A 22,053-nucleotide genomic window follows, 5' to 3' on the forward strand; every position below is an offset into this window, starting at 1 on the left:
AAACATGATGCAAACTATTCTTTTATTTATAGCCTGATTTTTTCCGAGGTCATTAGGAGCTGCTGTTGCTTAGCACCTCTGAATATCCAGGCTGTAGTGAATATGAAGTATTCCGACAGAGTTGAATTGGGAAGAATAAAATGATCAGGAATAGCTTGTCTGATTTAATGTCCATAGTGTTTGGAGCCAGTTTATTACTGGCTTTCAAAAAATATGGATAGCACTGTCTAGGCACGTAAATGGTAAATTCTTGTGTGCAAAATTATAATGTGTTAGATGGCTAGCATTACAGATGTGTGCTGAACTCAGTTATAGAGGTGTTAATCCAAAGTGACTCCAGAAAGTGAGTGGGAGTTACTTTGAAAGTGCACTCCTTTAGAGGAGACGAGATCCTACTAAACAATGTCAGAAAGACAAAATGCCTGACTTTTTGTGTAATGAAAATGTGAACACTGACAACGTCCAGTCTGTGGGTTGGTCCTCTCAAGAAAAGAAATCAAAAAGCTGTTTCTTAGCCCCGTGTTTCTTTCTTACTGTTTTAAGTCCTTTCTCACAGTAAATATACATCTTTGTACAAATCGCTTTATATGTCCACTTTTTACTCCTTTTTCCTGCAAAAATCAGACCAGGCAGAAAGGTAGACTTTTAAACTAAACTAATTTGAGCACCAAACTTTTTTTTTTTATTTGGGGGGGTTGGGGGGTGGAAAATTCTTTTGACACTTGAAATTCAATTTTGGAGCAAGATGCTGTGAAATGTTTCTCACATCACATATCATAATATCATCCTTCATTGTTAGCTGGGGATTTCTTTAAGGGATGCCACCACTGCTGTCATGTTCCCAGTTATTTATTTTGCTTAACCTCATTGTTTGCCATACTTTCCATGGCCCGTGCTACCATTTCTCACGTGGAATGTTTTGTGAGCTGATCTTGAGGCTCGGGCTAACTCTGGATTTGAATTTGCGTAGCTTTTTCACGAAGAGCTGGCCTTACAGTGGGTTGTGTGCAGCGGGAGCGTGCGGGAGGCAGCCCTACAGCAGGCCTGGTTCTTCTTCGAGCTGATGGTGAGCAAACTGGAAACACCTTGCTTATTGTCTTACGGTTCGTAGTTTAAAACACAAACGGCAACAACTGCAAGTGACTTTGTTGTAATTTATATTCCTATAGGTGAAGAGCATGGTGCATCATTTGTATTTTGCTGACAAACTGGATGCGCCGAGAAAGAATCGTTTTCCTGAGCGTTTCATGGATGATGTAACTGCTTTGGTCAGCACAATTGCCGGTGATATAGTCTCTCGGTTTCAGAAGGTAATGGTGAACAATTAAACTGAATCCTGGTCAGAGCTCAGGCACCAGACCTCCTGCATGTTGTTTGCTGGTGCCTAGATCAGGAATTGTTTGAAAACTTACAGTGTGCTCTTCTTCATTTTCTTTCCTGTTTTTCTCTTCCTTCTCTCTAGGATACAGAAATGGTCGAAAGGCTCAATACCAGTCTTGCATTTTTCCTCAATGACCTGTTGTCTATCATGGACAGAGGATTTGTTTTTGCTCTTATTAAGACCTGCTACAAACAGGTGAATGCAGATAAATACTACGACTTAACTGTGAACCGTAGCATAGCCTGTTACTCTAACTTTCTATGGAGAGACAGTAAAGTATGGACACAGAATTCTGCTATTCAGGTCTTTTTAGAGCAAGCTAGGCATTCTCAGTGGTGATTTAGAGTTTACGCCTCTCTGATTACAGTCTTATATGCGAATTAGCAGTAACTCCCTTGAGTGAATGGACATGCAGCAGGAAGGAAGAATTATTCCCTCTGCTCGCCACGTTGAGAGTAATCGAATCAAAAATTAGTAGGAGGTTTTGTGAGGGAGCTCAGACTATTATGGTTTGTCAGCAGGTCTCTCAAGGACACATTGACCCTGCATGATCGTATTGATCACCCAGCTCCCCTTCCATCCTTCTGAGAATGCAGGGTCGCCTCCCCCATAAGGAGGGTTCCTGTGTTATGCATTGGGAAGCTTACTCGCAATGTTGTGGCAGGGAAATCGCCTCAAACCGCAAAGTTTCATTTGACTACAAACATCCGTGCTGACACTGTGTACAAAGGAGATGACAAGGTATCAGGAGCTTAGGCTTAGACTCATTTTTGCTGCAGTCTAAAACGTTTTATGTAAGGGGCAAGAACAGCAATAGCAGTTGAGCTTTGTTGCCTGCTGTGTATTAGCCAATCTGCATCTTTGACCTGTTAATGCATCACACTTGTGTGGTCCCACTTCTCACAACTCCCTACCAAAATCAAAAGGATGTGGGTATCATGTGTGAAGTACATAGTTCTTTATTTGTTATATAAATATGGCTGTTCTGTACATTTTGTATCGATACATATCCTGTTGGCTGGGATGTGTACGGCTCCTGCACATCAGAAGTTTAATCTGTAGCACAAATAAGTGATGTGGATGCGACCACTTAATGATATCAAGCTCTTCAGTTCTTGCTTCGGAAGTGTTTTTTGGGACTAGTGGTGGGACAGGGAGGCTCGTGCTACATTTATACTCTCTTTTGGTGCTAACTGCAATTTTATGGGCTAAACTTGCCAGGTGTCTTCAAAGCTGTATTCCTTAACAAATCCAAGTAACCTGGCATCTTTGAGGCTGGACTTCCTTCGCATCATCTGCAGCCATGAACACTACGTCACCTTGAATTTACCCTGCAGCTTGCTCACACCACCTGCATCTCCATCACCCTCTGTGTCTTCAGCAACTTCTCAGGTACAGTGTGACAAAGATCCTTTGAGGAAATGCAAGCTGAGCTTTGTTCGGAGACTTAAATCGTATGAGGCAGTTGAACCACCTGTATTTTCAGTCTCTGCTTGCTGATGTTTTTTGACAGTGTTTATTTAGAAATTGTTTTTTTCCTGCCACATAGGTTTTGACTTCTTTTGATCTTTCATTATTGAAAAAAGAATGCCCATATCCCTGTCCTCATAGTGACCACACACTGTCCTTAGGGACCTAGTCCCCTCCTATATTGGACAAAAACATGACCATAAATGAGCCATTAAAGAAAATGCTCTGTCCAGTGTTACCCTTTTCTTACAAAACAAGGGTCTTTCTAGCACACTGTAGCTTAGTCCTAGCCTGCTCAGAAAAAGTAATTTGAATTAGCAAGCATGTTATTCAAGTGGATTAATTAGTTGCAAAATTATGTAAACTAAATCAAATTAAAGCCCTCTTTAGCCTGAATAAGAGCATCCATACCTGAGTTAAAAGTTCAACTAACCCACTTTTAAAGGTTATTTGGCTTAACTTTCCTAGGGCCTGCCCTGTGGGGGGGAAGGCAATAACAACAAACAATTAATGGAAGAGTTAGTGAGCTCTAATGTAATGTAAGTAGATGTGCCTAGATCCAAACAAAAAAGCGAAAAGGTAGTTTATGTGAGATTGTCTTTCATTCTGAAAACGGTTTCTAGTGTATTTCATAACCTTTGACTCTGTGTTCCAAGGGGCCTCATTATGCAACTCCTGAAACTTGATTTTTTTTCAGAGTTCTGGGTTCTCCACAAACGTCCAAGACCAGAAGATTGCAAATATGTTTGAATTGTCTGTGCCTTTCCGCCAACAGCATTACTTGGCCGGGCTTGTGTTAACAGAGCTGGCTGTCATTTTAGATCCTGATGCAGAAGGGTAAATCTTTACAATTTTTTTCCCCCCAGAGTTTTCTGTAATTTCAAGCAAACGGTGGATACAAAGCAAGTTCTGTCATGGCCAGAATTGATGTAAATTTGTGAGCTGAGAATATAAGAAACCAGTTCTTTAAGAATCCTCTTCTTTCTCCCTACCTGTCATATTTCTTACTTCCTTAGGCCTGACTCTGTAAACATGATTTCAATCACATTTTTCCAGCTGAGAAGAAGGGAAAAAGGTTCCTGCTGGAGCCCCCAGCTGCCGCAGGGGCACTGCTGGAGCTCTAAGAGGAAAATAGCTTTTCTCAATTGTAACAAGAAAATAATTTTCAACATTTAGGAAGTCTCTGTTGCTGGTGCTTTTAAATGTTACAATGTATTTTGCCTGTGGTCCTCCCGGCTCTTTTTAAAGGTAAATTATGCATTGATGAGGCCCCTGCAGGTTACATAAATAGACAGCTAGAGTCAAGCATGCAGAGTTTGTCGGTGACTTGCCTGGCTTGTGCAGCAAATAATTTTCTGAAGTAGGAGTGTAGCATGTAGTCCTGACATCCAGTCTGTTACTTGCGTTATTTAGGGCTGCATTCTGCGTTGCCTCTTTAAAATGGGTTTCAATGGAAATTATTGATTGCTTCCACAGTCCTAAGTTCTCTCGCAGGCATTTTTCTCAAGGTGGACTCAGGAATATCAGCCGAGTCGACAAATGCTGATGATTCATGGTTAATTCTGCCCCTTTACCAAGCGGTCTCAGGAGTTAAACATTCATTCTGTTTCCTGTTGGAGAAGAAAGTGATGCCATAAATTAGAATATTTCCTCGTATATGTACATAACACACTGCAGTCCCATTTGTTTGGCCTGAAATGGAAAAAGCAGCAAATCCTTACCCACATACACTGTCTTCAGAAATCCTTTTTGTAGCATAGGAACATCCTGCTCACTGGTTAGAAATCAGGTCCTGTCTCTGACCGTATTTGCCCCCGTTCTTCACAAACTTTCTGTTCTCACCTGCCTGCCTCTTGAGCTCTCTCACCTTGCTGTTCTCAGCACTTAAGCTTGGACCAGGACAGTAATCTCTGCCCAGCTGCACAAAGGAGCTATCAGCATGATCTCGCTGGTGTCCACTGGGGAGACAGCTCTTCTCTCAAACCTTGTCTAGGCAGAAAAAGCCCCCTGATACCAGTTCAGCTCCAGAGATGCATTTTGATCAAAGCTGCTGAATTTTGGTGGAGATGTATACTAGTGTCATGGTTTAACCCCAGCCAGCAACTAAGTGCCACGCAGCCGCTCACTCACTTCCCCCCCCCCCCCCCTCCAGTGGGATGGAGGAGAGAATCAGAAAAAAAAGTAAAACTCGTGGGTTGGGATAAGAACAGTTTAATAGAACAGAAAAGAAGCAGCTAAGAATGATAATGATAACAATAATAAAATGACAACAGTAATAATAAAAGGATTGGAATATACAAGTGATGCACAATGCAATTGCTCACAACCCGCTGACTGATGCCCAGTTAGTCCCCAAGCGGCGATTATCCCCGGCCCCACTCCCCCCAGTTTATATACTGGGCATGACATCACACGGTATGGAATACCCCTTGGCCAGTTTGGGTCAGCTGTCCTGGCTGTGTTCCCTCCCAACTTGTGCCCCTCCAGCCTTCTCGCTGGCTGGGCATGAGAAGCTGAAAAATCTTTGACTTTAGTCTAAACATTAGCAACAACTGAAAACATCAGTGTGTTATCAACATTCTTCTCATACCAAACTCAAAAACACAGCACTGTACCAGCTACTAGGAAGACAATTAACTCTATCCCAGCTGAAACCAGGACAACCAGTAATACCTTTGGTTTTTATGGTTTTCCTGAATGACTTGCAGTTTGCACCTTATTAGCTGTTCTCAGGCTTCAACCTGCATTTGCCCTGGTAGATCCACCATCTAAAGTAAACCAGTCTGTTCAGATTTTCTCTTCCCTTGCCTGTGAAGACTTTTAAGGGTCATATGGTATCATTAGCAGGTTATTAGTAGAGCATTCAGACATGCCTGCCATTAAAATATTTGGGCTGCCATTTTAGAAAAAGCTCAGAATTGTTCCCAGTTGCATTATCCTGTCCTGCAGCAGGAATGGAGAGGTACGTCCATTTAGTTGCTGATTGTGTTAGAGCTTTGCCTTAGGTCTTGACAGGTGATACAGAGCCTTACATGTGTTCTGTCCTTGCTCTTTTTGTTCCATTAGCAAAATATGTTAAATTTTAGCTCACCCATTTATAAGAACTCTTTGGATTGAGTTGGACAGAAATGACTGCGGTACGCTGGTGCAGTAGAGAGATCTCTCTGTGCTAGGTCCTGTACAGTAACAGTACAGGAACTCATATTGCTTGTTTCGTGGTGCCCGTGTTGCCCGCTTCGACTGATGTTACAGGACAGAAGTGAGAAAATCGGAATTTGGCCCTCAGTATTCAGTGACAAAAGTTAGTTTCCCAAAAGTGTGCGGTGTTGACAGAAATTCAGGCCAGGGCTGAGATAACAGAGGGGACGGTGGGAGGGCGGCAAGATCAGTTCATTGCTTTATCAGCCAGAAAGGTTAGGGGACCATATTTCTTCCTCTTCCCTATGGATCAATCCACCACTGTTCCTGCTCTGTTCTGGAAAAGTGAAAAAGAAATCCATGTAGCCCTAGGTTTGAATTACGCTGCTTTATTTGGATGTGTTTTCCCTATATGCAGTTCTGTGGCCTGCAGGATAGTTTCCCTTGAACTGTTAGAAAAACGACTTAGGTGCCACTTCTTCAAAATCATACAAAGACTTTTCTTTAACCTTAATATGAAGGAACCAGTCACTTAAAGAAGCCTTTCCTTCCTAGTTGTTAAGGGTCTCACTAATTACACAAACAAGCAATTGTAGGATCTCATTATGGCAGGAAAGACGTGTAGCTACAACTAGCTAATGTCCTCCTAACCTGTACTGGTGTCTTTTTAATCGTTTTAAACCCCCAACAATCCACTCAAAGCCTCTCGTCTCTTTTAACCAGAACTCAACTCTACTTTTCAGGTAAAGTGGATACTGCCTGAAATTCCGCACTTGTTTTAATACCTCAGGTCTGAACACTGAAGCTTATGTTTTGCTAATGCATAATGTATGAGCTTCCTTGGCTGCTTCATGCATGGGGTAAAGTTGTCTTCTTGGCCTGGTTTGCCTACAGAAGCAAATAGCTACAGAGATACCTGCTATTTGCTCTGAGAGAGTTTTGCCTCTGTGTGGTGGCTGAGGGAATCGAAAGGAGCAGAGCGAGTTCTTGAGAGATTCAGGGGAGTTTGTGGTTTTAAGGCATGAGCACCGAGTAGGCTCACGCAGGGTGGCCTGCAAAAGGGGCTGGTGCTTGGGCCTTGCCATCGTTTGCATCTTAATAATGAGGAAGGCCATTTTTTGCTCTTTTTCCTTCTACCCCTCCATTTTTTGGACACTTTTTATTCAGAATTATGGATCTGTAATCTACTGGTTTGGTTGAATAACTGCATGGGGGGTCAGGGAACTGAAGCAGAAACTTCCTGATCATTTCATACAAGCAATCTTCTGTCTTAGGAGGGCTTTTCTTTCTGTAAATGGTGTTAAATAGAAACAAAAAAACCCACAATGAATAGTTTCGCTAAACCCACTGTCCTCTCAAGTTTCTCTCCCTGTTTTCCATATTCCCTAAGTTCTCCTAGTGGTCTTTAGTAGACTCGATACTTCAGCATAGCAGTAGCTGGGGCTTTGTTTTTGTATGGAAAATGTGGGAGTGTTCACATTATATTGGGTGTGCACCTCCACAAGATATTTTTGTACATTTTATATGGCACAGTGAAAAGCCAGCCATTTGTAAAATACATGGGAGATCAAAAAACATGTGTAATGGCAGTTTATGTGAAGTTAAAAATAAAAACCAGGATTTTTTTTCTTTTTTTGAAACCCTTTAGTTACAAAGTGTAGTTTGCTTTGAAGATATTAACTAATCTGCATGACCCAACTGTCTTTTAACAGTTTATTTGGATTGCATAAGAAGGTCATCAATATGGTACACAATTTACTGTCCAGTCACGACTCGGATCCACGGTACGCTGACCCACAGGTAAAGGCCCGGGTGGCAATGCTGTATCTACCTCTGATTGGCGTGATCATGGAGACCGTGCCTCAGCTTTATGACTTCACAGGTATTTTTTTATACTGTGCTTTGAATAAACGTTCATCTGCTCACAAGACTTGAGTGTTTGGGTTCTAAAATTGAACTACAAAACCCTTTATTGTTGGATGAGTTTGTTTCTATTTCTGAATTATAGCTTTGACATGTTTTCACATCCATTTCCTAAACTGCACTTGACAAATGTATCTTCAGTGACTGTTAACACTCAAAAGCTGCATTTGCCCACTTGTTTGCATGAAGCGAAAAACTAGCAATGCATTTTAGTTTACATCTGGCTGGCTACTGTATTTGCATAGCCAGCCTCCCTCTGTGTTTCTGACCTGCTTTAAAAAGTCACCCCACATGCCATACAATTCCCATAACAATTCCAAAGGATAAGCAGATTTCCTCTTCTTCTTCTTCTTAGTATGTGCTCTGTCAGCAGTTCGTTTCAGGGGTGCTTTGCAAAGCGTCCTGAAAAGCAGCAGAGGTGGGTTATTTCAAATCAGGGCAGGGAGTCCAATCTGGAATAGTTTGGAATTTGGAGTTGTGTTCTACATCCTTTGAGTTTAATGACACAATAAAGCTGCAAGTAGGGATTTGGAGTGAAGTATTCAAAGGGACAAAAGGTCTATTTTCAGAAGGGTTCTAGATACTGAGGTTGTGTAGGTTGCATTGGAAAATTGTTGTTTTCTTTGCTTTGTATGACCTCAAATAATATTCCTGTTTATTTGCAGGACCCCATGAGTGTGATGATTTTCATTTTTGCATTCCCAGACAGTTCAATGAAACTAGCACTGCGGAGGGAGGCTGGGGAGAGAAACTTTGAATTTGGGGATTGACTAGATGCACGTGTTTCTCGGCAGAGAGTCACAATCAGCGAGGGAGACCAAGCTGCGTTGCTGTAGATGATTACGAAAGCGAGGGTGGAAGCATGATAAGCCAGACAGTTGCCATGGCCATCGCAGGAACATCGGTCCCTCAGCTCACCCGGCCCAGCAGTTTTCTACTCACCTCATCGGTACAAAGCCATCTCTCCCTATTCCTTGACTCTCAGTCTGTGTCAATAAGCAAATATTTACGCGTGCAGGTCTTGTGGGGCTGATCAGTGAGTGATAGGGACTCATATCAGTTTGCAGCTGGGTGTTACACAGGGAGGCAGAGGGTGAAAGACAAGGGGGAACAAATCACACTTGCATGTTGTTGTGCACGTCTTGGAGAAGGTATAAGAAAATGCTAAGGAGGGTTAAAAATCAACAAACCTCAGAAAATGGAAGAATTCTCTTTTCTGATAAAGATTCCCTTTTTCTGAAACAATCTGATAAAAGCTCTATGAAGTCCAATGGTCATTATGAGCTGTAAGCCCTACGCAAAAATTGCTACCGCATCTAAATCCCACCTAGCTGAAGACATAAATGGGCCATTTCCCCTGTTCTCTGCACAGGGAGGGAATCCTCCTGATTCCAGTAGCAGGCAGGCCCTTCCATTTCTCCCTCCTCCTCCCTTTACTCCTGCATCAAGACCCCCTTTTGCTGGGTTTTACATGCACTCAAATTGAGACACTGATACATACGTGAGATAACGAATGGACCCCCTCTGCTCAGCTGTTAACCTGCTGGAGGTTATTAAAGGCATCTTGAGGGAAGTGGGTGTTTGCTGCCTGAACAGAAACTCATTCATATAATGTGATTATTTTGGTTCAAACTGCTGCTTCACTCTTGTGGCCTGACTGTCTGTGGGCTCCACTGAGCTGTTGGGTTGAGAAAGAGAAATATGTGTCTCCTGGTTGTTAGTAAAAAATGTCTATTCTCCTTCTGTTCCTGTTTGGTAATCATTTAGGCTGGGGCGGTAGCTGGTGCAGATCCTTATAGTGATGATTGAAGTGTTTGGACATGAAATACAGTGTGGCAAATGTACTGACCTGTCTGTTTTAGAGTGGCAGGCAGCACTCCACCTTCTCAACAGAGTCCAGCCGCAGCCTTCTGATCTGTCTCTTGTGGGTGCTCAAGAACGCGGATGAAAGCGTCTTGCAGAAATGGTTCACAGACCTGTCAGTGTTGCAGCTCAATCGCCTGCTGGATTTGCTTTATCTTTGCGTATCCTGCTTTGAATACAAGGTACTGCTATGTCGTTTAAACCTCCTGAAGTTCCTTCTAGGGCTTGCTGAGGAACTTTACGCTCCCATCCTTTACATGACTGCAGAAAGGCTCTCTCCTAAGTGTTTGCTGTATTCAAAATCCCAAGGCTAAGCATGTCTCTGTACAACCTCTAGCCTTTTTCCATGTTTACTTTTCAGCCATGCAAGTGTCTGTGCCTTGTTCTTCTTAAGAAGTTTGTGCTGCTTGCCGCTCATCTGGGAACTGCTGCAGGGAAAGGGGATAGCTCTTCGTCGTTTTGCTTACTATCAACAAGAAGAGAGGTTTCTGTAGTGATGCTGGAGTCTGGGTAGATTATCCAGCTAGCAACTAAACCTGTATTCCTTTCTTGCTGTATGTCTTTAGACAGGAAAGATATTTTGAGTTGTTAATGCTTAGAAAATATCCCAGACTGAAAGAATCTTCCCTTGTGGTCTCAATTGAAACTTGCAGGGCAAGAAAGTATTTGAAAGAATGAACAGTCTGACGTTCAAGAAGTCGAAAGACATGAGAGCCAAACTTGAAGAAGCTATTTTGGGAAGCATAGGGGCAAGGCAGGAAATGGTCCGAAGAAGCAGAGGACAGCTAGGTAAGTAAAGAAGTCTTCTGTGCTGTCCCCTTTTTCCAAAAACTGCTACTCCCATCCCCAACAATTAACTTGCACCCATCTGTGGTGTGGGATATTACCCATCAAGATCTTCAGACAAAGAGGCCCCCGGAAAAAGCTGTCTGCAGTTTGCAGCATGCTTCACTGGGTCTGCAGAATCTCTACACTTTCCCCAAGTTCCATCTACAGGCAGTTTGTTTGTTACTTGATTGCTTTTTATGTACATGTGATCACGTCTCATTTAAGGGGTGTTCTTGCCTGAACTTCTTCTAGTGTAGCATCTTTCAGAGCCACCTTCTAGTACGTCCTGTGCAAGGATTAGCGTGGAAAACAAACCACCTGATGTTGCTTTGATAGCTCTGAAAATGCCTGGATATTTCTGCTAACTTAATGAGGATTGAAATAGCTAGTAGTTTGGGTAAAAGCACGTTCTGATGATTTTTGCTGTTTATGTTGTTTGGGAGGAAGGATGGCCCAGGGGTTAAGACAAGGATCAGAGCTGTGGTTTTGTCTCCTGCTCTGCCACAGGCATCCTGGTACATGCGAAACAGTAATTGTAGGCTAAGTTGAATAAATATTTTAGAGCCATAATTAATGAATCACTTCAGAGAGATGGGGACCTTCGTATTTTTTTTTTTCTTAATCTGGCCCGATTGCCTTTATTACTTGAAATTCCCCTGTCTTCCCAGCAGCGAGAATAAAGACATGAAAGACTGTGAGGTAGGAAAGAGGGTCTTGGCACCACCCTGAGAACATGACCGTGTGCCTGTTGAGGACAGCAATATCAGGCCGCTGAGGATTGCGACACCCAGGGTCCTTATGTAGCCCAAGGAAGGTCCTTCTCTTGCCAGCCCTGATAGCTACCTCCCTGATTGGAGTATCTCAGCTGCCTCTCTCTGTTAGCTCTATAGTGAGCTGGCGTGTGGCAACACACAAAGTGGTCTGCGTTGCTCATTGCTCTCTTGCATACAAAACCGCTGCAAAGTGAAGTTGCCTCTCGTGCCACTCAGCAGTGACAATGTTAGGGGCCGGGTAGATATCTTGGGTGAGTGCCACAGCCTTGGGCTCTAAGAAGTCATAGTTTACTGTCACCTGTCACTTGTCAACAAATCTAGAGTTGCTACCCGTGAAAAAAACCTGGCATTAGATGACTGCTATTGTTTTGATATTATCCTGCAGAGAGAAGTCCTTCTGGGAGCGCATTTGGAAGTCAAGAGAATTTGAGATGGAGAAAGGATATGACTCACTGGCGTCAAAACACAGAAAAGCTTGACAAGTAACTCTGCCTTATCCTTCTACATTAACAATGTGACAGTGCCTGTGAGAACGCAGGGTCTCTCTCCCCATAGAAGGTCAATGGCAGCAGGCCACTTAGCTCTCATCCAAGGAGGTTTGGGCCCTCAGCTGGAACAGGGCTGGCAGTGTGCAAATAGCTTTTAGTCCAACGCTGCCCTATCTTTAACTCTTTGCTTTTCCACTGTCTCTTGTTTTCGTAGATTTTAAAGTGACATTTAAAGAGACTGATACGATCCATTACCTTCTTAAAATCCTGTAGTAAGCTGTAATTTAGAGAGAAGATCCATTAACAGTTTTCACAGATAGCATATATATCTCATGTCATATTTCCTTTATTCCATAAGAGCATTCTGGAGTTGTCAAAGCTCGCTTTCCTTTCCTGTCCTAATCCATCACTTTGATTGTTTTTCCACATGTGCTGTGCTTTTAGAAGCCACAAACCAGCCAGGTACTGTAGCATTGGTGTGCAGTTCTTATAAATTGCCATTTTGTACATCTGCAGACTCAATCATCACAGCATTGTTTGTGATGCTTGGCAGAAGTTTTCAGTGTGTGTGTGCAACTGATTGGAATGAGCTCTTTTTGCTTATTTGACCTGTTTCCTTTAAAATTCCCTCTTTTGGTGTGGTTTAATCCAGAGGGCTCAGGAGTTGTGTTTGAGCTTCGCTGTGCACGTTTTCTGTTTCCTCAAATTGCAACCTGCAGTCTGCATCCTCCCAGCAAAAGAATTGTTCCTAATCCTAGGAAAGCAATCTCGGCCCAAGTGAAGCTCTGAAGAAACTGAGGAGTGGGGTCCTCAGAGCCCAGATGGAGATCAGGCCAAATTTTACCCTTGAAGACATTGATGCTTCCTGGAGTAGAAAGTACATCTTCACAGCTGCTAATTGCTTTGTCCAACGCAAGCATGTAATCTCTTGTTATGTCAAATAGTGGCTTTTTGTCCGAGAGTCCAGCCCTGTTGAGGCACTGGGAAAGCCAAATGACCGGTGTGTTTCAACCTGCTAATGAAGTAATGTAGATTTAAATTCCACCATTGTACAACTCCAGAGCTCTGGACAGAGTTACACCAGATTAAAATTTGGCCCGAAGAATTTATCAGTTCACTGCTGGCACTGGGTCTGAGCCCCTTCCTTCCCAGAAGGACCTCGTGTACATGTTAAACAGCTGTGGAATGCCTTGATGGCCAAAGAATGGTATCTCACCCCACAAAATAATCCACTTGGATAACTCTACAAACCTGCTTTTTAACCCGTACTTGCTCACTGTGACCTGGGTCCATCACACTCCACTCCTATGGCACTGCAAGTGTGTCCTGTGTCCGTAGGTAAAGTCTGGCCCTTTGAAACCTAATAAGCAAGACTTTTCACGCAGAGAATTGTGCACAGCTAATTGCAGGTGGTACTATTTTATGCAGATGGTATTCTTTTATATAGGGCCAGGCCCCAAGCCTTCATATTCTGGAGCCTGAAGAGTAGATAATGAGCGTATGACCCAGCTCCCAGAGGAAGCAGCGTGGCAGGGGAGGGTTGCTGCAATACAGGTCCCAGAGCAGACTCGGCTGCCATCCACTTTGTTGTGTATTTTGCTTGGATTTTGTCAGTTCCCATGGGTCACGCTCCTGCTGTGATTTGCCTTGGCGTGAGTCTGTCGGAGATGGCACCTGTGGTAGGGCAGGCCATAGCTGGGCTCGTTAAATATACCACTGGATCTTTGCCAAATGCAGCTCGTGCCAGTGAAATGAGGTGGTTGCTGCTGAATTCCTGGGGCCACCGGCGTGAGTAGGTGTTTGAACTTTGTAAGACTTTCCAGGAAAGTAAGTGCCTGGCATATAACAGCAAAATTTTGTCGTTTTTCTTGGAGAGGCAGATATTCTTCAAGAACTGTAATGTAATGTCGCTTGAAGGGACAAAGATTGCACCCTCAGCTACAACCAGTCTAGCTGCCAGGATCAACGGTGCAGATATACTAGCTCGTGTAGCACCACCTTGTGTCCATAGCCTATAACATAAACCCATATGTTCTGTTCCTGGTTGTGCTGTTGCATGCCTAACGATGCTACTAAACCGGTTTTGAGTTGGACTTTGATTCTAAACTGTTGTTGTGTTCCTGGGAGAGTAACAAGTGTCAGGAAGTAGTGTGATCTCTCCTAGCATGATGAACGTAAATCCTGTGTAAGTTTGTATATGTAAAAAAACCAAGTCTTTCTTCCTGTCCTCTTAATGGATGCGTTGAAATATCCTTGTAGTGTTGTCCAGTAGTAAATATACGAATTGTAACTGGGAGTTTCCTGCTAATGAGAACATATTTTTGACTGGAAAATATGTAGGTCTACTTCTTAAACAGAAAGTAATTTTTATTGCTTTCTTTTCTCTGATTAGATCGAGGGCGGAGATAGAACATGAGGCGCTTATCGATGGAAATCTTGCAACGGAAGCCAATCTGATTATTTTGGATACGCTAGAGATAGTTGTACAGGTAAGGATGATAAGAAAATAGAGATGTAATAGCATTACGACCACCTGGCCGGGCAGCAGTTTGTTAAACAAAACCTTCCTGCTGCACTTAACTGCCTGAATGCTGTCAGAACTGTTCGACTCCCCTGCTGGAGTGGGGAGGGTGGTAATGCCTCTCCTAATCCTCAGCCCGTAACAATCTGGTTTTACGCTGTAGTAACTTCCTTCAGTCCTTTTGAAAGTTGTTCCCTTTTTGTAGTATAAGAAGTGGTTGTTCTAAAACCCAGCAATGAACTGTAAAAATTTCCAAGTCCTGATCTTTTCTAACCAATTCCTCTAGTTCTTTCTAAATCTGCCTCAAGTCATTAGGTTCCAGGTCAGCCTCTTGTACCTGTACTTACTTTACACGGTGCAGGAAATCTTCTAGGCTCCGTGGTTTGTGTGCACAGCCCAGCTATTTCCTCACTCCCCACGGGTGAGCGAGGACACATGGCAGTTTTGTCCCCTGCTTTCTGTACAAATGAAACCTGGGCACGGACTGGAAGCAGGCGGTAACAGGCTTACCAGATCCACCTCTGAGCCACAGAGACCCAGGAACCCCAAGGGCTGCACCTTGCACCTGAATAATGCACCTAGAAGCCAGCTACAGACTTTTCCTCTAGTAGAACAAGGTCCCCAAAAGTCAGAGCCTCAGTGGGTAGAAAGCATCATCGTTCCACCAGCATTCGCGCATGGGTCAGGTTTTCAGTACCTGGGGGTTGAGGGTTGATTCAGCGATGTGACAGTTTTGCAGGCCCAGCTAAGTGGGTAATTTCTCCATGCCAAAGCAGAGTTGTTATCTCTCTCTCTTTTCTCTCTCTCTCTCTCTCGCACACATGAAAACACACAGAGGAGGTTAATTTTTGCTCATGCAACTCTTGGTTTACTTTTGACTGCAGACTGTTTCTGTGACGGAGTCCAAAGAGAGTATCCTCGGTGGGGTGCTGAAAGTGCTTCTGCACAGCATGGCCTGCAACCAAAGTGCACTTTATCTCCAACACTGCTTCGCCACACAGAGGGCTTTGGTTTCAAAGGTGAATTCTCTGCAGATGTTATACTACATTCTGAGCAACGCTGAGGGAGGGTGGGACTGTTTTCTTCCTTTGCATTGGGGTCACTTCACCAAGCATTTACTATTTTGTGCAGTATTGATATGCAGGAAGTGTGGTCTGGGGGTTGATAAAACCTGACTGGTTTTCACGATCAGTACCTGTATTTACGCACTTTGGGTTTGACAGCTGCATGCCACGGTACAGTTCACAGACCCTCAATGTGGTGTGGGTTCCTGCTCGCTGGCGGCAGGTGGTCAGAGGCTCCTAGCAAGTTCGGAGCACAAAACACAGGTGGAATTTAAGCTGTATGAGCCTCAATTAAAATTGATTTGTTTTACTGGGCCCATAATTGAAACAATTTCCCAGTTTCTGTAGGTGTACTGGGAAAAACTCAGTGTTTTAAGCCTGAGCTTTTGGAACTGATGTAAATCGGTCTAAGGGTGTAGATGTAGGAGCAAGTTGTGGGGGTAGGTAAAATGAGTTCTCTTCCAGTGCTGCCAGCGAGTCTTCTTTGCCTTACTGTAAAAGTGAAGTGATTCAAATTAGCATCATTCCCCACAAAACAAACTTCCTCTAATGCCAGTGTATGCTCATTGCTGAGGGTTGCCCTGTTTTTTTGTCTGAGTGCTCGTTCCTGTCTGTCCAAGCACTAATTTTCTCATGTGCTGTTTTCCCAGTTCCCTGAGCTGCTCTTTGAAGAAGAGACTGAGCAGTGTGCAGATCTGTGCCTGAGGCTCCTGAGACACTGTAGCAGCAGTATCAGCACGATACGGTCGCATGCGAGTGCCTCTCTTTACCTTCTGATGAGGCAAAACTTTGAGATTGGGAACGTGAGTATCCTGCTGCACTTCATTAGGTTATTACGTGTAAACTGGTTGGGGACTGCTGGATGGAGCTCTGTGAATTCCTGTGGGAGAAAGGCTGTTGGAGGGCTCACCATCGAAATGAGCATGACATGCAAAGGGAAGAGAGGCACGCAGCAGTGGCATGATTTTGCTAAGCTCCTGATCTTGCAGTACCTCGCAGTGCTCGTCGGTGCATAGCAGGAGCGTCCAGTCTCCAGTGTCAGAGTCCGAGCTGTATGCCCAGATTATCTTTGCAGGCAAGCTGCCTCTCATGTTGGTTTGTAGAGAGATGCAGAGCCCTGCCTGGAACGTCCACCAGCTTCCAAACCTGTCAGTTTGGAAGGTTTGCCTACTCTTCAGATTGGACAGTTTGCACTTGAGAGGCTGTTTGGAGGAACTCCCCTCTGCTTTGTTTTCACACACCTCTAGGTGAGAGCAGAAATAGCCGCACAGCCCTTTCTGTGCCACAGCTAATATGTGTGCCCTTTCTGAAAGGGCTGTGTTAGGGGAGGTGAGTTAGCAATGCTGGGATTTTGTTTTCATTCAGATCATTACCTCTAATTACATCTTAGCTTGACCCACTTTAAATTGTCAAGAAAATTCTCATCTTAACTCTAACAGCTGGTATTTTGCAGGCATACATGTAGCTATGTATCACAAAGTGCTCCTCCAGACATCTTTGTTTACACTGTTTTGGTTACAGTCTCCCCGCAGTGAGTAGCAGAACTGGAGGCACCCGCTGGTTCTGGGCCCAGGGCCTATTAGTGGATTGATAGCAGTGAGTTAACAGTGACTCCAGTTTTTAGGCTAGACCAAACCAAAAGCAACTGTCTGGAATGAAAGCTGTATCACAGGAGGGGGTTGAGCATCGTCCTCTTCAGGGTATGTGAGAGGAGAACATGCAGAAGGAGAAAAAACTAAAACTTCTGCAGGAGAATCTTCACCTGGAACTAAATAATGCTGTCATCAGGTTATGAAGTTCAGCAGCACCAGAGGTTTACTGTAATCACTGCTCTGAGACAGCTCTTTCTCCAAAACTTGAGTTTTCTTTTTTGTATCAGGTATCTTTCAGGAGGAGGGTACAATGACCAGAGCACTGATGTTGCAGCAGACCGTTGCAGTATCTCCAGGCTGTTGAAATGCCGTAACAATATCTCTTGCAGAACTTTGCCAGAGTGAAAATGCAGGTGACCATGTCTCTCTCATCCCTGGTGGGGACGTCGCAGAACTTCAATGAAGAATTTTTGCGACGTTCCCTGAAGACTATTTTGACATATGCTGAAGAAGATCTGGAACTTAGGGAGACAACATTTCCTGATCAGGTAAAAGAAACACTACAAGAGAAGTAATGTGTAGTTCATGAACAGGCTGTGCTTAAACCTTCATCTAGAGCTGGAATTTGCATGCATTCCCTGAAGGAGGTACTATTTATTTTTTTAAAAATCACCTTAGTACATAAAACCCAGGTCCTCGATTAATTCTGACAACAAGGTGCAAACACACAAAGGTTCAGAGCGACTGTGGTCCTAACATATCAGTGGTTAGCTTGATTCCCATTCCCAGTTCATTACAGCAGTGTGTTTTTTACAGGTCCAGGATCTGGTGTTCAACCTCCATATGATCCTCTCTGACACGGTTAAAATGAAGGAGCACCAGGAAGATCCAGAAATGCTGATTGACCTAATGTACAGGTAGAGTTTGTAACCATTGCACTGTAAGGACAGTAGATGTCAGTGCTCCACATGGTGTTTGAACAACTTAATACCTCCTGTATTTAGGGCGTGAGGTATCGTATTGCTGTGAACTTTGAGTGCTTGTTTTTATTAGCAGTTATTTTACTTTGAACTTAATCCTGTTTTAAACCGCTTGCCATGATTCACATTTCACCTCAAAACAGCACAGCTTCTTGCTGTTTGGTTTTGGACTCAGATGTTGCACATCTGAGCCCTTATAGAGCTTGTTTTTGGAGCAGTTCCAGGCCTCAGTGCTCATGGACCAATATGTACCTGTCTGTTGTGTTTGAATGCGGTTTTGTTTGGCATTTATGTAGCTTATCTTGGATAAAAGTAGTTTGCATTCCCCAGCAGTCTCTAACAATCTCCTCCTCCACCTGAGTAAAGAACTCTCCCTGCTTACATCAGGGAAAAGTTAAGGATCTTCCAGGACCTGCTTGCAGAAAAGGCTTTTTGGTGATGGTACATATGATGGTCTCCATATGCAAAAGATATACCAGAGCCGTGTTAACATCCCGACTACCAAATTGCATGGTGTGGTCTGCACAAATGGTACTGAAGGCTTCTCAGAAGGTGGCAGAGATTTTGTCATAAGCGACCAGGCAGGTCTGCTCTGATTGTCCCACACCTTTGGCTTACTGCCAGTCTCCAAGTGAAATAGGAGCTTTGGTCAAGAGCTTCAGCAGTCACCCATAAAAGCATTGTGCCATTGGGGGTAGCTGCAGTTGCTTGCCTGCCTCTAACTGGCTCAGAAATTTCGAAAGTATTATAGGGTAACTTTCCATCTGTATAGCTTCTTATCTCATGTATTTCTGGATAGCCTAGCACTGAGGGTGGTTACTATTTAAGTAGAAGTAACTAAATATTAATCACAGACGGTTTCTTTTCAATTAGGATTGCAAAGGGCTATCAGAATTCCCCTGACCTGCGTTTGACGTGGCTGCAGAACATGGCTGGAAAACACTCCGAGAGGAGCAATCATGCTGAATCAGCCCAGTGCCTGGTCCACTCTGCAGCCTTGGTGGCTGAATATCTAAGCATGCTGGAAGACCGAAAATACCTCCCTGTAGGGTGTGTTACATTTCAGGTGGGAATTATCCTCTGTAATGTACTTTTGGGTTTTGTCATCTGCTGCTGAGATACAGTCTCTCCACGTGCCAGGTGTTACTGTGCCTACATGTTTGTACTGCACTTACTCAGTTTGTTTTGGGGAGAATGCATTACAGCAACTTCTGAAAATTTTGACTATGCTTGAACGCTGTCTTGGTTCCCCTAAGTCTTTACATCCGTGGTCTCAATGAATCCAGTTCTTCTCATTTCTCCATTTAAGTCATGGGGTTTTAACCTCTTTGATTTAGCCAGCGTGTCATGGGTGCAGTTGATGAAAGTGGCTCCTGTGACTAGTAAGGTTAAGCAGGACAATACTGAGCAGAGCAAACAAGCACATACTTCGCTTTGAATGTATAGGTCGTCCAGTCCAGTTGCTGAAGTACTGTGCTCATTCAGAAGGAAATTAAATAAAATGCACGTGAAAGCTGCCTCTTTAAAATTTTAGGATTTGACTGAAAATCAGCTGGCTTTCAAAGTATTGCAAGTGTTGAATGTTGTTTAAACTGAGTAAAAATATTTGATCTACATTATATCTCCTTAGAACATATCTTCCAACGTTTTGGAAGAGTCAGCAGTTTCTGATGATGTTGTGTCACCAGATGAAGAAGGTATCTGTTCTGGAAAGTATTTCACAGAAGCTGGTCTGGTGGGATTGCTGGAACAGGCTGCAGCATCTTTCTCCATGGTAGAAGACTTTAATTTCTTTACCTATCTTCTTCAGCAGTCTTACACTGCTGGGCAATATGAAGGAAAATGTTTTCTCTATTAGCCTGTATAATGCTATTATAGCAGCTTAATTTGCATGGAGCATTTGGAGTTTTAGTTGTTCAAGACAGCCCTGTTTGCCCTCTGGAGTAAACTGTGCAAAGAACGGGACCTGGGACCAAGAGGCTTTTGTGTGTTTCCAAGTGTCTTTCGCTTCAACACTGCACATTTGGGAGTTCACAATAGCAAAGAAAGGCCGTAATGTTTTTCCTCCTCTTCCAAAAGAGTGGGCCGAGCACTTTGTGTGAGCAGTGTTAATGAGCTAGTAGTAGTGTATCCATCAGAAACCAAGGAAAGCAAGTGAATTATTTCCCACAACACAACATGAAATATCATTCAGTGCATTTAAGTACAAGCAGCAATAACTCCAGGGCAAAGACCTAGAACCCCTGCTGTGGGCTGGCTGAGCCATGCCGTGCAGTGTCTCTGCCTGCGATGGGCTGGATGCCCTCCATTAGAGACATCCTAGGGAAACTTCACAAAGCCCATCTCATGGAGTGCCAAAATTGGATGCAGAAGTTGCTTAGGTTGAAGATGTGCTAAACAGAATGAGCTGTACTGTGCACTTAAGCTTCCATATTTAATTCCCATAGATTTGGTCAGGATCCTATTTAGCTTGTTGTGCTCTTGTGCATATATCCATCCAAAATATCCTAGTTTTGATTCTGTTAATAATCTTATTTCTAGTAGCAATGTGTAATGCATTAGGCTCTTGATTTCAAGGGTAACTGAGGATTTTACTCCATTCATGCATGGGTATATGTTAAGAAAAAATGCTGATTACATCACAATGGTATCTAAGCCACCTTTTCATTTTGCAGTTTTATAATTTAAATGCTGAGAGTATGTATTATTCTTACTGTTGAATTGATGGAGCAATCTGATGGACCTTATTTTTGTAGGCTGGCATGTATGAAGCAGTTAATGAGGTTTACAAAGTCCTTATTCCTATTCATGAAGCTAATAGAGATGCCAAGAAGCTATCTACTATTCATGGTAAACTCCAGGAAGCATTCAGCAAGATTGTTCACCAGGTAATGATTTGAATTTTCAGCTGCAATGTGAATTGTGAAGAAACTTCAAATGCTCAGGAAATAAAAACTACCTATGGAGGAAAAACTTATTCTAATCAGATTACATGAGACTTGCCAAATGGTGACCCATAGTAAATGCAAGGATTACTAACAGGATTTTTTTCTCTCTGGACATTTAACATGAGAAACATGAGAGAACATCACGTACCAAGTTTCACTGTAACTTCAGAAATATCTAAGAGTTAAAAATTCCAATCATCTGGCAGTTTATCCTTTCAAATCTTATTTTAAACTGTGTTTTGCATGCTGGGAAAAACCACTGCATCTTGCCTTTAGCCCGGTAAGGTAACATTCAAAAATGTTGGGGTTTTATTTGTCTGCTCATGTGGTGGATAACTTATTGATAGAACCTTGCGAAGCTTAGATGGTGCAAAACCCACCAGCTTACGTGCTGAGTATTTGATGAGAGACGTCAGAAGTTACCGACCCTCACAAAGCTCGACAGACCTCAGCTAAGCAGGAGACGAGTGCACTTGGCAACTCTCAAGAAGCCCGTGTTATCTTCTAGGAGAGGCCTGCTGGGTGCGTGCCTTTCTGTCAGGGCAGGCAAGGACCCGGCAGACCCTCCTCCAGTACATGCCAGTGCTGCTCCGATCCCCCCGCCCCGGTCAGCTTTCTGGTCATGGGCTGCTGGGTACGTTGTTTGTCTGTTGGTGCAGTTACCCTTATGCTGCCATCAGCTCCTCCGTAGATGTTGATTAGCACATGGATTTCGTAGGATCCAGCTGAGGGTCTGGTGGTTTTCTCTGTGTTCTGGCACTGCCAGATTCCTGAGGTTAAATGAACTGATAGAGGACGATCATTGAGTGTCCTTCTGGGCCAGAGATGGCCATTTTGGGTGCATGATGACTTATAATCATTGAAACCATTTCAGGTTTATGATACCTTACGTTGATGGTCATGTTTTGGCCTTTGAAACTTTTTTTTGGTTTCTGTGACATGCGCTTTTTACTTTTTATTACACAGAGTACTGGCTGGGAGGTAGGTAACTCCATTTTAGTTAGTAAAGAACACTAATAGATTTTTTCAGATGACTCACGCCAACGCTTGCCCACATGTGCTAGTTGTGGGTATTTCTGTTGCT

At 43.4% G+C, this 22,053-nt stretch overlaps 1 protein-coding gene across 13 annotated transcripts in view; it reads left to right on the plus strand.

Moving 5' to 3' along the window:
* Positions 1 to 22,053, plus strand: part of DOCK7 (dedicator of cytokinesis 7) — a 348,282-nt gene that overhangs the window by 312,367 nt on the left and 13,862 nt on the right. For 4 of the 13 annotated variants that reach the window (XM_049807269.1, XM_049807274.1, XM_049807275.1 and 1 more), the window contains 20 exons: positions 971 to 1,066; positions 1,170 to 1,310; positions 1,463 to 1,576; positions 2,603 to 2,773; positions 3,549 to 3,688; positions 7,702 to 7,871; positions 8,707 to 8,861; positions 9,775 to 9,957; positions 10,429 to 10,564; positions 11,762 to 11,858; positions 12,309 to 12,326; positions 14,257 to 14,353; positions 15,270 to 15,404; positions 16,100 to 16,252; positions 17,431 to 17,589; positions 17,858 to 17,958; positions 18,895 to 19,087; positions 19,652 to 19,795; positions 20,778 to 20,909; positions 21,936 to 21,950. In XM_049807269.1, the coding sequence (XP_049663226.1) occupies positions 971 to 1,066; positions 1,170 to 1,310; positions 1,463 to 1,576; positions 2,603 to 2,773; positions 3,549 to 3,688; positions 7,702 to 7,871; positions 8,707 to 8,861; positions 9,775 to 9,957; positions 10,429 to 10,564; positions 11,762 to 11,858; positions 12,309 to 12,326; positions 14,257 to 14,353; positions 15,270 to 15,404; positions 16,100 to 16,252; positions 17,431 to 17,589; positions 17,858 to 17,958; positions 18,895 to 19,087; positions 19,652 to 19,795; positions 20,778 to 20,909; positions 21,936 to 21,950 (2,550 nt within the window). The remainder of the gene's footprint in view (positions 1 to 970; positions 1,067 to 1,169; positions 1,311 to 1,462; positions 1,577 to 2,602; positions 2,774 to 3,548; positions 3,689 to 7,701; positions 7,872 to 8,706; positions 8,862 to 9,774; positions 9,958 to 10,428; positions 10,565 to 11,761; positions 11,859 to 12,308; positions 12,327 to 14,256; positions 14,354 to 15,269; positions 15,405 to 16,099; positions 16,253 to 17,430; positions 17,590 to 17,857; positions 17,959 to 18,894; positions 19,088 to 19,651; positions 19,796 to 20,777; positions 20,910 to 21,935; positions 21,951 to 22,053) is intronic. The other 9 variants (XM_049807272.1, XM_049807280.1, XM_049807276.1 and 6 more) reach the window with 3 other exon arrangements.

This window comes from Accipiter gentilis, chromosome 8, assembly GCF_929443795.1.
Source record: "Accipiter gentilis chromosome 8, bAccGen1.1, whole genome shotgun sequence".
NCBI classification, from domain to species: Eukaryota; Metazoa; Chordata; class Aves; order Accipitriformes; family Accipitridae; genus Astur; species Astur gentilis.